General features: G+C 34.4%; 1 protein-coding gene across 10 annotated transcripts in view; it reads right to left on the reverse strand.

Annotated features, from left to right (window-relative positions):
- RNF19A (ring finger protein 19A, RBR E3 ubiquitin protein ligase) overlaps window positions 1–17,034 on the reverse strand; it is a 157,616-nt gene that overhangs the window by 71,022 nt on the left and 69,560 nt on the right. For all 10 annotated transcript variants that reach the window (XM_037802955.1, XM_037802956.1, XM_037802954.1 and 7 more), the window contains one exon: window positions 14,240–15,006. In XM_037802955.1, the coding sequence (XP_037658883.1) occupies window positions 14,240–14,913 (674 nt within the window). In that variant the 5' untranslated portion in view covers window positions 14,914–15,006. The remainder of the gene's footprint in view (window positions 1–14,239; window positions 15,007–17,034) is intronic.

A 17,034-nucleotide genomic window follows, 5' to 3' on the forward strand; every position in this document is an offset into this window, starting at 1 on the left:
CTGATATTTATGCATGAATTCGCAAATTTTTGTTTCTATGATGCACAGTAAAAATGATCTTTGGTGTCAATCTCCTACCCAAAAGTACAAACTATAATTTCTCAATCAGGATGTATTTTCCCTTCAACTAACAGAAAGACTGAGGATACTACAATTCTCTGATTTTCACTGTCTAACATTGATATGTTTGAACAGGACTGAAATTAAAGGCAATTTAAATCAACATGTTTTAACTTAGCAAAGTTCCATTTTCCTGAACTTTAAGATTTCCAAGACAGTATATTAATCCCAGTCCCAGAACACAAAGACCCTATACTTTATTTTCCATCAAATTATATCTAAAACATAAGCTAAAGTAGTCTTTGGTTTTTTTAAAATAGTAATTTCAGTGAATAGGAAGAGGAAATGGCACTCTCTTTGAGACCTTTCTTCTATCCTACCTTTACTTGCAGGAAGGAAGAAGAGAAGAGGAGAGGCAGAATGAAGGAAATCTCTGTTTGTATAGGGGACAATACCAAGATCAGTAATTTTTTGAAGTCAGTCACAATTTATAAAGGCAAGAGAGGTTGAGGCTAGCTGGTTCAAATTCCACCTCCACCACTTAACTTCTGGCAAATTACATAATCTCTCTAAAACTAAGCTTCTCCATACACAAAATAAGGATTCACTGAAGTTTGGTTTAGCCGAACTATTCAGTCAAAATCTGCTTCAGCTTTGTTTTGGTCTTTGCCTTTAGAAGGCCAAATAAGTAAATGACTGCTTCAATGTTATTTTTGGTACACCACACTTTGCTTGATCATGTGATCACAGGAGTTACTATCATAGCCACATCAACATTATAAACAATGTTTGTTATTTGAATTTAATATTAATGTCTGAATATTAATTTTTAAAATATGTAGGCATTCTCGAAATAATAAAAATCTTATTGCTTTATTTGGCAAATTTTTACTGTAAATTATATTTACTGTAAAGTATAACGTAAAGTATAAATGTACATTGTGATGCATAAACTCATTGTGTTGCTATAATCATTAGTGATGATTCTGAAAGCCAAATATAGGCAAGTACATTTAAATAAATAAGGAAATAGATTTTCAATACAAAAATTAAGAATGCTATCAGCTAGCTAATTTTAGGAAGAACATAGCCCTTCTGGGCAAAGAAATACTTATAAAAATATATGAGATAGATTATTAGAAATTAGGTTAAATCATAATTCTGTTTGGTATACCAGAATTCATATCATTAAACAAAACTTTTAAGAACTGATTTAATTTTTAATGAATGATTTAGGCTATCGGTTTATCAAGAAAAAGTTCTGTATGGAAATTATTCACATCTTGAGAAGACGACTTAAGAGCAGAATGTCTATTTTGCCATTTTAGAATTTCATGGAAAAGAAAATTCCAAACTCCAGTACACTATCCATAAAAATCATGAAGAGATAAGAGAGAAAACTGAGGTATCTAAAACACAGTTTCTTCTCAAATGTCAACACAGACTTCATAAATTGCTTTAAAAACACAATTCCTTATAGTCTGGAGTCTACAGACTTATGATTGTTGAAAATGACTACCTATAGAAAACCAAGATTCTACAGGTTTTTGAAATTTACCCAAACTTTATATCCTAAATACAATATTCTTTCTATGTTACTAAAAAGCTTTATCCTAAATTATATTCTTCCATACAGAAAAAGAACAGTGATATTATTATCGAAGTGATTATCTATTTAGAATTTTAAAATTATGTGTATAACGATCCGGAGAAATCTAACAACTGACAGTGTAGACAAATTTTCATTCCTGCATTATGAAGTCAAACATTTAATATTTGACTGCTAAATTAAATAAGCCATTTTTTAAAAGCCTTTATAGATTATTTTTTCCTTTTTTTCAATTAGAGAAGTTGTTGGTTTACAGAACAATCTTGCATAAAATAAAGGACTCCCATATACTAACCACCACCACCACCTTGCGTTGGTGTGGAACACCTGTTACAACTGATCATAGCACAATTTTATATTTGTACTATTAATTAAAGTCCATGGTTTAACTTCGGGATCACTGTTTGTGTAATGCAGTTACCCGGATTTCTGCTGTTGCTCTGTTACCATATATACAATCTAACATCTCCCTTTTAATCATATTCATATATATATTTCAGTGCAGCTAATGGCATTCACAGTGTTTGCTACCATCACCACCATCCATTACCAAAACATTTTCATCATTCCAAATAGGAACCCTGTAATTTTAAGTCTTAACTTCCCATTCCCTAACTCATCCCTCTATATTCTAGATTCTGACTCAGTGAGTTTGCTTATTCTAATTGCTTCAAAACAGTAAAATCATACAATATTTGTCCTTTTGTGTCTAGCTTATTTCACTCAACATAATGTCCTCAAGGTTCATCCATGTTGTCACACAAATCAGGACTCTCTTCCTTTTTTTCTTGGCTGAATAATATTTCACTGTATACACATACCACTTTTATTTATGCATTCATCGGCTGATGGACACTTCGGTTGGTTCCATATTTTGTCAACCGTGAATAATGCTATGTATATGGGTGTACAAATATCTGTTCAAGTCCCTGCTTTCAATTTTTTATCTAGTAGTGGGACTTACTGGGTCATATGGTAGTTCCATACTTAGGTTTCTTAGGAACAGCCAAACTGTCATCTTCACAGTGGCTGCACTATTTTACATTGCCACCAGCAATGAATGAGTGTTCCTATTTCTCCACATCCTTCCAATACTTGTTATTTTCTGTTTTGTTTTGTTTTGTTTTTAAATAGCAGCCATTCTAATGGGTGTGAAACTGTGGCTTTTTTTTTTTAATGCAATTTTATTGAGATGTATTCATACATCATAGAAACAATCCGAGGTATACAATCACTGGTTCACAGTATCATCACATAATTGTGCATACATCCCCATGATCAAATTTAGAACATTTTCATTACTGCAGTAAAGAAATAAAAATAAAAAAGGAAACCCAAGCCTCCATTACCTCTTCCCCCCACCCCCCGCCCCATTACTGACTCATACTATTGGTTGTAGAATATTTGTTACTGTTGATGAAAGAGTATTAAAATATTACTGTTAACTCTTTAAAAATAAAACTTTAAATTTATTCTTGCATCCTGAAGCTTATCAAACTATGATGGTGATATCTGACTTTGGCTTTTGAGGAATACTAATTTAACATCTATTTGGCATTTGGCCAAAATGTGGGTTTGCTACATCTCAAAAATTAGGATATAATGACATGATCTTTAAAAAAGAGCTGTGCGATTTAAACAAAATAATACATATGAATGTGGGAGAGTGAGGTGAAGGAGGAAGGAAAGAGAAGGAAGAGAATGCACTTGCCACATCATATGTGCTCGCGCCACATCTTATGCACTCAAACGTTAAGTGATAAAAAACAAACTTGTTTTACGCTACTTCTCAGTATTTTTTTAATGGAAAAGCTAAGATGCCCTACTGAGAACTAAACATTTAAGTCCCACTGAATCTGCAAATTCCAAAGACAACCAGGGTTATCTTTAATGATGGTAACCAAATATTTTCATGAATGTATATTTTGATGACTTAGGGAAGTTTACTTGTCTAGCAGTTTTAAAAAACATGCTAACAATTATTGAGTGCTTACTGTTTCATGTACATATTCAATCCTAAGAAAAACCATATTAAGCGCATTCTATAATGTATCAAGGAATTAGATGTACATAGCATTCATTTCTTTTGCAAAAACAATGTTAGGACCCTTGAAGATGATTTTCATTGTGTGGGGGACAAATGTATTTTCCATTCAAAAACAGCTCATATTACAATGCAAGCAAATGGTATAACTAAAAGTCATTCCACCCCAGCCAATCAGAATCGTCCATGTGCTAGCAGGGGTGGGGCTGCGGAGGGAGAAGGAAGATGGCAGCTGGGGTGAGGTATTTTCAAAAGAAGTAATTCCAGATTGATAGATGCAATTTTAAAACAGCAGGAACTTCTGGGTTTAGATTGTTCCAAATATTCACCAGAGTTTGCAAATAGTAATGACAAAGATGATCAAGTGTTAAATTGCCAATCCTCAGCAATAGTGCTGTCTCCAGAAGATCGAAAAGCAGATACTGTGAGAGCTGCACAGGACTTTTGCCAGTTAGTAACCCAGCAACAAGAGATCTACAGATTTAGATGTAGATATGTTAAACAGATACTTAGTTCACATGGTTTCCCTGATCCTGATTTAGTATTGAAGCCTGGTCCTGTGGACAGCACATTAGTCTTTCTTCCCTGGCACTTCAGAATGACCAAGATTGTCTCTTTGCCTCCCCATCTAAACATCAGTTACAAGGACTTTTTCTCTGTCCTTCGTCAATATGCAGCCTGCGAACAGCATCTGGGAAAGCAGTGATCCCTGGTTGTATAATTTGATTTCAGGCTGTTGGAGAAAAGGACCCAAATGACTCTGATGATTACAAAGCACCTATGAAACCCTGTACACACCCAGTTCATGGTCCTCATAACTTATCAACAAACACAAAAAGGTGTCTTACTTGAAAGTGTGTCTGCACATGTGTGCTTCTGCACACACTTATGTGCATGCTTATGTGTGTATATGTATAGAGATAAACATATAAATAGGGGAAGTATTAGAAAAGGATATACACAGACCTGCAGCTTTGAGTGAATGGGAGCAATGTTTTAGGAGCTGAAATTTCAAATTTAAAGGCTTCAACCCCGACTACTTCCTTGTTTTTGTGGGAAGAATTGGGCTTTTTAGAGCTGTTCGCTGTTATTTTGGAGGGTAATAATTTTTGTTCAGTCTTTTCTAGTGACCAAACTTTAATTTTTAAGAACTATATTGACTTTATTAAATGTAAACATTATGAGTTTGAGAAATGTCCAAAGGAGTGGAGTTCTGTTTTGTCCACATGTTAAAAAAAGCTTGCTTACCTTCGATGGAGGGAATACCTATCTTCAGATGTGCGTTCATTTTCCATTGTTTTCCCTATCTGTTCTTTTGTGTGTAGGATTTCAGATGTCCTGTTCTCTAGTTCATGAAGCCTTTCTTTTGCCTCTTCAAATCTGCTGTTGTATGTCTCCATTGTGTTTTTCATCTCTTTTATTGTGCCTTTTTTCCCATAAAGTCTGCCAATTGTTTTTTCAAACTTTTAAGTTCTTCCTTATGTTTGCCCAGTGTCTTTATATCCTTCATCTCTTTTGCCATATCTTCCCTCAACTCGTTGATTTGATTTCTGAATTGATTTAGGAGATCTGTTTGATTAATAATCAGCTATTTCAATTCCTGTGTCTCAGTTGACATGGAAATTTGCTGCTGTAACTGGGCCATGTCTTCGCTTTTCCTAGTGTGATCTGTAATTTTCTGTTGTCTAGGTATCTGGTTTCCTTGATTACCTCAATCAAATTTTCCCAGACCAGACAGGCTCAGGTCTGAGGAGGAGGCTTTATTCAGCATCAGATTTCCCTTAGGGTGAGACTGAGCTGACTGTCAGACTTTACTGTGAGGCCTCTAGACTCTGCTTTTCCTATCCTGCCCAGCAGGTGGCACCTGTCAGCCTGCAGCTCCCCATCAGTGTAAAGAGGTGTGGTGTATTTAATTCTCAGTGGACCCCGTCCCAGCCAGGGACTGAGGGTGCCAGAAGCCAAGCTTAAGCTGTTTCTTCTTTTTTTTCCTTCTTCCCCCCGGCCCTGGGTCTGAGTTCTTGGAGGGAGAGCAGTCACTTGGGCTGCCTCCCCCCACTTTTCTTAGGGAAAATAAGCCCTTTAGGGAATTCTCTCCTACACCTGAGTTTTCCCTTTGATTCTCTATCTTAACTCTATATTGCCTGTGTCAGTGCTGACAAATGAAAATGCCTGAGACTTTCTGTAATGAACTACTTAGAATGAGAGAGAGAAAAAAAAAGGAAAAAAGCAAGAAGTACCCTTTTCAGAGCCAGTCCCCAGCCAGGAGTTGGTACCCAATTCTGCGTGCCCCTTTTCTTGGGACACAGCCCTTTTTCCAGTATTCTGAGCTCAGTGCATTCCAAAAGCCTGTTTTTATTTATTTATGTTTTGGTTTTATTCCCATCAGCCCCTCCTCCTCTCTGTCAGGATAAACCTCTGAATTCTTTTCCTGCTTGTTCTGGGTTTATCTGTGCATGTATTCAGTAGTCCAAACCTGTTAATTAAAACTGTAATTGGAGCTTGGTTGAGCTATATTCCCTTGCTCCCTGCAGGGACTGCTTCTTTCTCCCACAGCAAAGTTTTGCAACTTAGCCTGCCATGCCAGTGAGGGAGGGGCACCAGCTCCACAGTCTGGGGAGCTTTACTTACAGTTCTATGCTGCCATCTCAGCTGCTCTACCCATTCATGACTAATGCACGATGATGTCCGGTCATGGATATCCCCCCATCAGTTGTTCCAGACTATTTTCTAGTTGTTGCTAAATATTTACCAGTTGCTCTAGGGGACTAACTAAATTCCATACCTCCCTATGCCGCTGTCTTGCCCTGCCTCCTATCTGTCCATTTACAACTCTTCAATATAGTCAAATGTGACTTGAGTGCATTGCTGTGATGCTTATGCTCAGGATAAGATCATTTAAAAAATAATTCTTATTACACTGAAATGCATAACTTAAAAAAATTTAAATACTGAATTTGGCAGTCAAGAAAAAGGTGGGGGGAGCTGTAATCCTAAAAGTGGAAAATTGCCTAAAATGAGAAAGTTTTTATTTCCTTTTTAGTTTGGGGACAGTGTGCTAGATAGTTCCCAAAGTTGGTTGAAAAAAATGATTTCATTAACTTTTTATTTAAAAGAAAAAAAAATAAAACATTTGAGGAAACTTACTAGTGAATTCTTTTCCTCAAAAGTAAACTGTTTCACTTTGGAATTGCACATTAGGGCCATGTTAATACCCAGGAATTTTACTCAGTAAATCCTGATGGTGACTAGCATAAAAGATCCTAAATAGGATTGAAGCTATGATGGGAGTAAAATATTACCAAAGTTTACAAAGATAACTTAATTTTACATGTTCTCTTTTATAACACAGAACAATACAGTTTCTGTTATTTTTGAAATCAATAAATGATTTTTTGATAGGTGTTTAATATTTCTTCTCTCCTGATTCTTGGACAGAAATCATTCTTGTATTTGACGGAATGTTTTGAGAAAACCCTCTTATCAACAAGCATACAATAGTTATCTAAATTCTACACTTAGAAAGAATGGAGTAGTTTAAATTTGAGTCTTTGAAGTTCGCAAAATAGCAAAGACAACTGGATTTGGAAAGCATGGTCTGGAATTGCTTGTCAGATTCTGAAGAATAAATGTGTTTCAACTTTGGATTATAAAACCCATTTATAATTTTAAAGATATGCTTGTAATAAAAATGATTAAATTAAAAAAAAAAACAACAACCTAAATTAAAATACTGTGCTGGTTTGAATCTGTTATGAACCCCATACAAGACTATGTTCTTTTAATCCACTCTTGTCGGGGCAGACCTATTGTGGGTGGGATGGGTGGGACCTTTTGATTAGATTATTTCCATGGAGATGTGATGCAACCCATTCAAGGTGGGTCTTAATTTGTTTACTGGAGTCCTTAAAAAACCTCAGGGGGAGAGAGAGAGAGAGAGCTCAGAGCCGACACACAACCAGATGCTTGGAGATGCAGACAGAAAGACGTCTGAAGATGCTAAGCTAAGAGATGAAGCCGAGTTTGCTCTGGAGAAGCTAAGTTAGAACCCACAGATGCTCGAAGAGAAAGCCACTGGAATCAGAAGCTGAAAGCAATGCAACCCAGAAGAAAGGACCAACAGATGCCAGCTACATGCCTTCTCAGCTGACAGAGGTGTTCTGGACGCCATCGGCCTTTCTTCAGTGAAAGTATCCTCTTATGGATGTCTTAATCTGTAAACGTTTATGGCCTTAGAACTGTAAATTTGTAACCTAATAAATCCCCTTTATAAAAGTCAATCCATTTCTGGTATACTGCATTTCAGCAGCTTCAGCAAACCGAAACAAATACAAAATTCTTTTTTTGTAGAAAAATTTCAAGAGGTTCTCTGCTGCAATAAGTGTTATTTGAGAAGAGAACTCAAGTGTTACTTCCCTACTCCATTTTTCAGCTGGAGGTCCCCAGCTACTTGAAATGCTTAAACCTTCCAATGCTTAGGAGGAGGAATAAGAAAGAGGAGAAAATAGAGAGGGACTAAAGACAACTTTTCCAAAGTATTTTCTGATCATTGGGTTTTTAACAGGTAATTCATGCTAAGAAAGGATCCAGTAGTCAGTTTTGGTACATGCTAAGCAAAATTAAAGAGGTTTTGTTCTGGTTTTTGGTCTCAATTTAGGTTAATGTTACTACTGGATTTGCTAAAAGAACTTTTCACATACCATTGTTTAGTATATAGTATACAGTATTTCCAAATTTATTTGATCATGACATCCTACTTCTTGGAAGAGTTGAACAGTACTAATGTTTCACAAATAACACTATAAGTTACACTGAGGAAATAGGGATATGAGGGTGGCATATTTGCATAGAGCAAATTCCTTATGAAGGAATAATTAAGAGAAACCGGATATCTAACATGAAATGTAATCTCAAGAAAGATATTACAGTCCCGAAAAAAAATTGATTAAAAATGAGAATAAAGTACGAAGAAAGATTATTCAGTCCAAGACAAAAAAAAATATTTTAAAGGACAAAGCTCAAACACAATCTTTAAAGAACAAAGAATATATAATCAGATATACCAAAATTAATTGATCCAAATTAAATAACGGGAAAAGTCAAGTTTCATATCAGAATTGATAGGCTCAGGTTTCTACTTTCAAGAAGTTACTATCATTCCAGCAGAAAAGAAGTGACTTACTTGACCAATGTATTTGAAAGAAGATCTAGAAAAAATGAGGCTCATCTCCTAGGTTCCGTCTTTTAGGATCCGCTTTCCTACAGAAAGGATGCATCCTGTTCTACTTTTATGCTGTGGAGGAGGCCTACAATTGTCCAAAAATGCCTAAGACTAGTTGGTAAGTTTGTCTAATTTAGGGATAGTATGTTAGCAAGCCATTTTACCTGTGTATCTAAAATCACATTCTATAGTCAACTAATCACTAAGACAAAACTGATACCTCCTGTGTCTTATATATCTCCACCTGGTTCTCAAGGAGGGAATGAATGAAAAGAGGAATGTTGTTTTTAATGATCCCCTACAACTTCACCAAAAATCTTAGTATCAATTAACAATGGCTCTAGGGGCAGTATATATTAAATTGTTTGCTGTTAAAATATACCTGAATTAGTATTACAGTTAGGAAGAAGAATAAATTAAAAACAGCAAACTCTCATTTCAAGATATTAACTCTTAAAATACTTTTATGAATGTCTGATTCTAACACAGCCAATTTATCACGAATCATGAATTACAGTTTCCCTTGAAACATAATTTACTCACTATGGCTCCCTATATACAAAGTCTGTTTTCTAAGTCACATGTACTTGTCTCCTCTGGAGAACAAAGATCTGTGATCTGTACAAAATTTCTAAGGTCAGCCTACAAAAGTACCTCAAAAGATCGTCAAGTTACAGCTAAAACCCTTCTTGGTGGGATGGAAATGAGAACCCTAGGAAAGTTAATTAGAATTGGAAAAATACATGTTTATTTAGTCCCTAAGCCTATGGCCCCATTTTTTTAAAGATCCATTAAGAACAATCTCTTCTACTATAAGAAGTTAATTTCTCTTTCAGAAACATTTAAATGTCATAACATATCAGCTTGAAGCTACACAAACCTGATTATACAGTTGATCATATTACTTTAAAATAGTGGTAATAACTGTTCCTAAGTGACTTATGCTAGTGGCATACAGTTTTTCATATATTGTTTCATACAACAATTTTTTGTTGAGCAGGGAATTACATCCTGTAATTACGAAGAAAAAAAAACACTTTTTTTCCCTAAAGAGCTTATAGACATTAAATAGCTATTATAATAAATGTTCCTGTACAGTCAAAGCTCCCAAGCAAAGTCAGAAGCACTCACATGAAATGAGAGGGAGGTATATGCTGGTAATGGTGTGGCCTCAGCCAGATGAAACAGGTGATGAAAGAAACCGTAAAGCCGTTTTTTTTTCTATCTGCCTAGACAATGTACAAACTAGGTCTCCTAGAAAGAAGATAATCAGTTACTTTTATCCCAGGCAGTTTCTATGCTTCTCCTCCTACATGCGCCTCACCCCAATTCTTCTCAGCCATGGCCAAATTTTTCTTCTGAACCTGAGAGGACTGGCATGTTCTAAAAGTAGTCTGGCTGGCCTCAACCTGGTTAAATCACAATACTTAGGTATAGGCTCCCAGGCCTCTCTTGTTCTCTTCTTCCACATCCTTTTCTTCCTTCTCAAGGGAGAATTTTTTAAATGTTGTCCTTTAAACAAGCCTAATCTGCCCTGGCCCTCAGAAGAGTGGGACAATATTAAGTCAGAAACTCTGAGAGATCTCAAATAAAAACCAGGTCAGTCAGTACTCTTTCCTAAGAGCACTATTTTTCAACATGTACTTAAACTATATGTTTAAGTAACATAAATGTCAGACAGAGAGAAAACAGTCTTAATGATAAATACCAAGTGCAAAAAGGAAAAATTCATAATTTCACATTTAGACATTTCTGGAAAAAAATTATTTCAAAGAAAGAGGTTAAATACTTCATATATGCCTATGGTCATGGTACTGTTGCTAAACATTTCTTTGAATGACTGCCAAATAGCCAGATATTTAATATAATTACTTATGCCAGATTTAAATAATAAATGGAGTTTAAATTTTTTAAAATCTGTTCCTCTGTGGGTCAGCAGGTTTTAATAAACATTGGGAGGACAGGGATTTTTGTTTTTTTTTGTTCAGTACCTGGCACACAGACACATTAAATTTTTGTTGAGTAACTGCTTTAAAAAACAAAAACAAAATTTGCTTTGGAAATGGAGATGAGTAAAAATAAATATTTAAGAGTTATAAAGTGCTTACTGTATACTAGGAATTATGCTAGGGACATTAAAGATCTGTCTCACTTAATCCTTACAACTGATAGGATAGGGATTCAAAAATCAGGTCTGTACATGCTCATGCTGTTTTAACTTTTAATGAGGGCTCACGTATTCTACGTTTTCAAAACATACATACAAATCTTAGGTAACCTGTGATGCTTTCTACATTAAACAACCATAAAAATCTGTAACATTATCGGGTTCTTATAATATGCTCTTAACCTACAGAGCCAGCATAAACCAACTATAAATGAAAATACATAGATAATAAAAATAATTAATCTCTGCAACTTGCTTTCTCTGTCTTTTGTGGATAAGACTAGTGACATTCACCAAAAACAAAAATTAGCCTATGGTCCAACTAATCAAGGACAATTTCTTTGTTAAACCTACAAAATAAATCAAGTGGTTATTTTCATAATAACAGAATCTATTAAAGAAAGGTGTTTCTGTTATTTTATGATACCTATGATATCTTTGCCAAAATTTAGAATACTAAGCCATTTTCTTTTATAACAATGAAAACGCAATGAAAAATAAAATGTACAATAATATCCCAAAGTATGAGTTTCTGGAAATGTAAAAATTTTTACTGAGAAATATGTCATACAAATGAAAGGATTTATAAAGAAGAATAAAATGAATTTCCACATATCTACCATACAAGTTAAGAACACTAGAAGTAGGGTGATCATATAATTCACAATCTAAATGGGAACACTTGAGAGAGAGAAAGCTGTTAAAAAATTAGAAGGAAAGCTATTTAAACATTACATCAGTATAAAGAGCATGAACTGGAACTAGTCAAACCAGACTCTACAGGTACCTCACTTATCAGTGGCTTTAGAAACCCCTTGATTTCCCCTCAAAGTTCACATTCCCATCACCTCCTCTCAAGAGGTGACAATTAAACTAAATGTATTTATACATTCTAATGTTAATGGAAATTTGTTTTGGATTTTGTTTTCTTTTTGCTGCTCTGCACATTCTTAAACATGTCCTCTTGTTTGCACTTATACTTGGTACACAAGTATGTTTCTCTAGGGTATTTAACTAGAAGTGGAATTTCTAGGTTGTAGGGTAAATGCATGTTCAATTTTAATAGATAATGTGTCAATACTAAGTGAGCTAATCTTTTACCTATATCTCTTATACATTAATTTTTTCCTTTTATTTATATAACTTACCTCTATAATCTGTTTTGATTTGTTTTGATGTGTTACATGTGATGACAATCTAAATTTTTCCCCTCAAACAGCTTATTTTCACAATTCTATTTGCTGAATAATCAATCCTTTCCCAGTTGTTTGGCATGCTTCCCTTAAAATCAAATTCTTATTCAAACTAGGTCTGTCTCAGGAATACCTATCGTGTTTTATTAGGTTAATAGTCTTTAGGTATATAGGGTATATAGTACATTATAATATGACAAATTATAGTATGATCAAAGATGTAAATATAAATCTTTAGTGACCACAAAGTACATGCCCCTGGATTTATTGTTTCAATCTCTCCTTGCTACAGAGTTTGACTCTGAAGTCTCCTTTTTTTCTCTTTCCACCATTTTCAGACTTTTTTTTGTTGTTACTAAACTTTTAGAAGAACTCATGAGCACCTCTTGAACCCTGGAGTTTCATGAAGGATAGCTGGAACACTCTCCCGATGAAACATAATATACAGGTGACTCCTTCATTATTTGAACTCTCACTATTGGAGCATTTGCTATGATTCACAAAAAGCTTTTTTTTTTTTTCCAACTAAAATTTACAAACCAACTGTGAAGTCTACTCTAAAGAATGTGCATACTTGCACCAATGAAAATGTGCAGTGGTCCTTGGGATCAAAAGTACGGCAGTTCTATCTAAGCTGTTTTTCTGACAAGATATTGACTCCAGCTCACATTATTTACAAGTATTGTTCAATATCCCTAACTTCTTATCCATTATTTTCTTGAAAATTTAGCCCTTCATAGGTCCCAGAGTTTGCTTATACCATACACCTGGAAGCACAGCCAACTTATGCCCAGTTTAGATAGTATCTTTAACATATTATTTCACTATTTATGTTATAGTATAAGTTCACTGCAGTATACGAAAGCATAATTCAAAATCTGATGCTAAACAGTATCTCTGAGTCCTACACATGACTGACGAATTCATAAAATGTTAAATTCTTAGGTAATTGCTTTGTTTCCCAATGCTTTTACTACACAGAAATCCTTGATGGATAGTTAAGTGCTAGTTATACCTGGGAATACTGGTTGGGATTTAGAGAGGCTAGAAACATATTATTACTTTCCTCATTTAAAATTATGGAATATAGGCTATCTGCATCTGAAAACTCGCTACACAACAAGTGTCTAATAATGGATTTAATACAGATAATGAGTCATGAAATTCTCATTTGATAAATTATACTCACATTTCAGCCTTGCCTCTGAGATTATACCCAGGTAATCCTGGAAGTTCTGGGTTTTCCAAACTCTTACTTAACAGATAATCTCTGGTTTACTAATGCATGCTAAATGAAACCCATTGTTTGTGACTTTTCTATTCTTTAACAACATAGACTGACTCTTCCTAGCTCTGACAATTGTCCACAGTAAATGCTCTATAAACAAGAACTGCTGTTAACATAAGTCAAATATAGAAGAAAAACTGTTTTATTTTAAATGTTGAGAAAATGGTATTTGTAACTCAAAACCTTGAGCAAATTATTACATAAGCTCTATATCTTGAGACTAGCAAATGTGTATGAATTATCAACGTGAACATCACTTTGTGGCACATGCTAAGGTCTCTTTCAAAAGGGGCATTTAACTTTGTGACTACAAATATTCCCCCACCAAAAACAAAAGCCCCAATCATTTTTTCTGTTCTCCAAATACATTGGGAAAATCAATTCTTACCACAACTAGATCCTATACTCTACCATCTTATCCTTTTTTTCTGAAAATGCTCTTAAAATAAACATGCAGTACAGAGAAGACACAAAGAGGAGTAAGACAGGATTCCTGCCTTTAACACCTAATGCTTTAATGGTATGCATTCAATATTTGTCTACTGGATGAATGAATTCCCTGGCAAGTTAAGATACTTCTTTTGTACAACAGTCAGCAAATTCTTATTTTATCCCCAAAGAAAAAAATTAATTCAAGAAAAAACAATAATATCTTCTTACCCACAGTCTGGAGCTGGACACCACCTACAATCAGGATCTGCAACAAGCCACCGTCTAAGCATAAATTCTTCATATTTTTCCATCAAGACATCATCACTTAATATCAAACGAATATCATGGGGATTAAACCGCTCAGTACATTCTGGACAACTGATATTAACTCTGCTTTCAGAGATTTCTATCCTTAGATATTGTCGTAAGCAATCCACACAAGATCTATGATGACAAGTCATTATCTCAGGAAATCTGTCTTTAGAATGCCTCAAAAGGCATAAAGGGCACTCTATAAAGTCTCCAATTTGTTTGCTGATGGAAGTTAATCCATTGTCAGTGGAGGTATTTGTAGAGAAAATGGAATTCTTATCAGTACACATTTCAGAATGTATGCTTTCAATACTTGCAATTCCATCCACTCCACCATTTAGTTCCCTTGATTTGCGTTTGTTATCCTTTTTCCTCCGAAATAGAGAGCCTATTGTAATTCTTCTTTTTTTGGGTGCTTTTTTGACTGAAGGCAAGCTCACAGATGAAGCAGATGACTGAAGGTCTCGATCTGAACCCATTTGCCGATGTAAACTCATGTCTAAAATGCTCATTAGAATTGAGTCAGGGTCAGTGTTTACACACAGCCCTTCATTATATTTAGAGATAAAACCTATTTCTTGTTCTTGCATTCGATTAAGTCATGATCTAAGAAAATTCTTAGTTCCTTCAGAAAATTCTTGAAAAAGTTCAATTTACAGGAGACTGTTATCATCATAGATGTTCTGGAAAATAAAAAAAAAAACATGAAGATCATTAAATTGTATTCTTAGTCTGCATGTTTTTATAAGCATGCTAAACACACTATAAAATTTCAAACAAGCATGTTCATTAACCATTAGTTTTTTTAAATATTAAGTCCAATTTCTTAAGTAGTCTACAAGAGTATAAAACAAATGCTGAAATAGCAACTAGGACACATTCTTTAATTTTAATAAAAGACTCTAGATTTGAGCTGAACTGATTATTCAAATCTCATACAAAACTTCTGATCATTATCACTCTGACTGCAATGATTCCCCACTGCCTTTAACAGGTTTTGTTGGTTTTTTAATCAACATGCTGATCATAAAATGTACATGCAATACAAAGGGTGAAGAATAGCCTACACAATCTTGAAAAAGAAAAAAGTGGGTGGATGGGGGTTTTATACTGCCGGATACAATGATTTCTTATCAAGTTCCAGTAATTAAGACAGTATGGTATGTCACAAGGATGAATACAAAGACCAATAGTATGGAAGAGTCCAGAGAAAGATCTACATATATATATGGACAACTGATTTATGACAAAGATGACATTGCTGAGCACTAAGGAAAGAATGGCCTTTTCAAAAAAAAAAAAAAAAGAAAAGTATGTCTACTGGCTATACATCTGAGAAAAGAAAAGGAATTTGACATATAGCTCATCCCATGTATAAAATCAATTCCAAAGGATTCATGGATCTAAAAGTAAACGAGAAACTATAAAGCTTCTAAAGACAACTGAAGAGATATTGCAATGAAAAGATTTCTTAAATGGGACATACAAAAGTACGAACAATAAAACACCTGTAAATTGTACTAAACTAAAATCAAGAGTTAGCATTAAGGGTGTGGGAGAAAACATTTGCCACATATAACTAATACAGGATTAGTATCCAGAATATGTAAAGAACACTTAGAATTAATAAGAGCAATCAGATGATCTGACAGAAAAATGGGCAAAGGACTTAGACACTTCACAAAAGGATATGAAAAAAAGGCTTAACATCATTAGTCATCAGGGAAATATGCATTAAAACCACATTGAAGACCACTACAAATCCAGCAGGCTAGTTAAATTTAAAAGATAGATTTCCAAATGTTAACAAAGATGTGGAGGAATGGAAACTCTCACAATGCTAGTGAGAGCTTACAATGGAACAACTACTTTGGAAACTATTTGAAAGAATCTATCACATTTGAACATATAGATATCCTAGAGATGAGTGCACAAGATAAACAAATGCACATGTGCAACAAAAAACATACATAAAAATGCTCATGGCAGCATTAATTATAACAATCAAAACGCTAGAAACAATGCACATTTCCATCAACAGCTGAATGGATAAACTGTGGTATATTCACACTCTAGTATACTATAAAACAATGAAAATGAACAAAATACTGCTATACACAAAACAAGCAAAGACACAAACAGAAAAAGTATGAAGATTAGAAAAATAGTAAACAATGTTCAATAACAGTTATAACCAAAGAAATGAAAATTCAAACATTAGATACCATTTTTGTGCACATTAGATTGATCAAGGCTGTAGAGTGTTGGGGAGTGTGTAGGTAAAGAATCATTCTCATATACTGTTGGGAGGATTACAAATCACAACTTTTTGAGAAGCAATTTGGCATTATCTTTCAAACTTCAATATGAAAATAATCTTTGACCCAACAATCCTACATCTAAGAATTTATCCTCCAGAAAATACAGTCACAAGTATGCAAAGCTATATTGAGCAAGGACATTCACTGAAGCAAATAAAAAATCAAAACAACAACAAAAAACATACACAAAAAGCATATTTTCTCCAAATACATGTTCTGTAATTTTGTAATGTTTTGAAGTACAGAGGTTTAAATTTTTAACTTAGTCACATCTACTAAGTCCTATAAATTCTTCAAAGTCCTTTCAGAGGATGAAAAGCATTTATCAACGTATTTATCATTTCTGACACTATTCATTCCTTCTTGTGGTCCAAGTTTCATCTGGTATCA

This window comes from Choloepus didactylus, chromosome 14, assembly GCF_015220235.1.
Source record: "Choloepus didactylus isolate mChoDid1 chromosome 14, mChoDid1.pri, whole genome shotgun sequence".
Taxonomy (NCBI): Eukaryota; Metazoa; Chordata; class Mammalia; order Pilosa; family Megalonychidae; genus Choloepus; species Choloepus didactylus.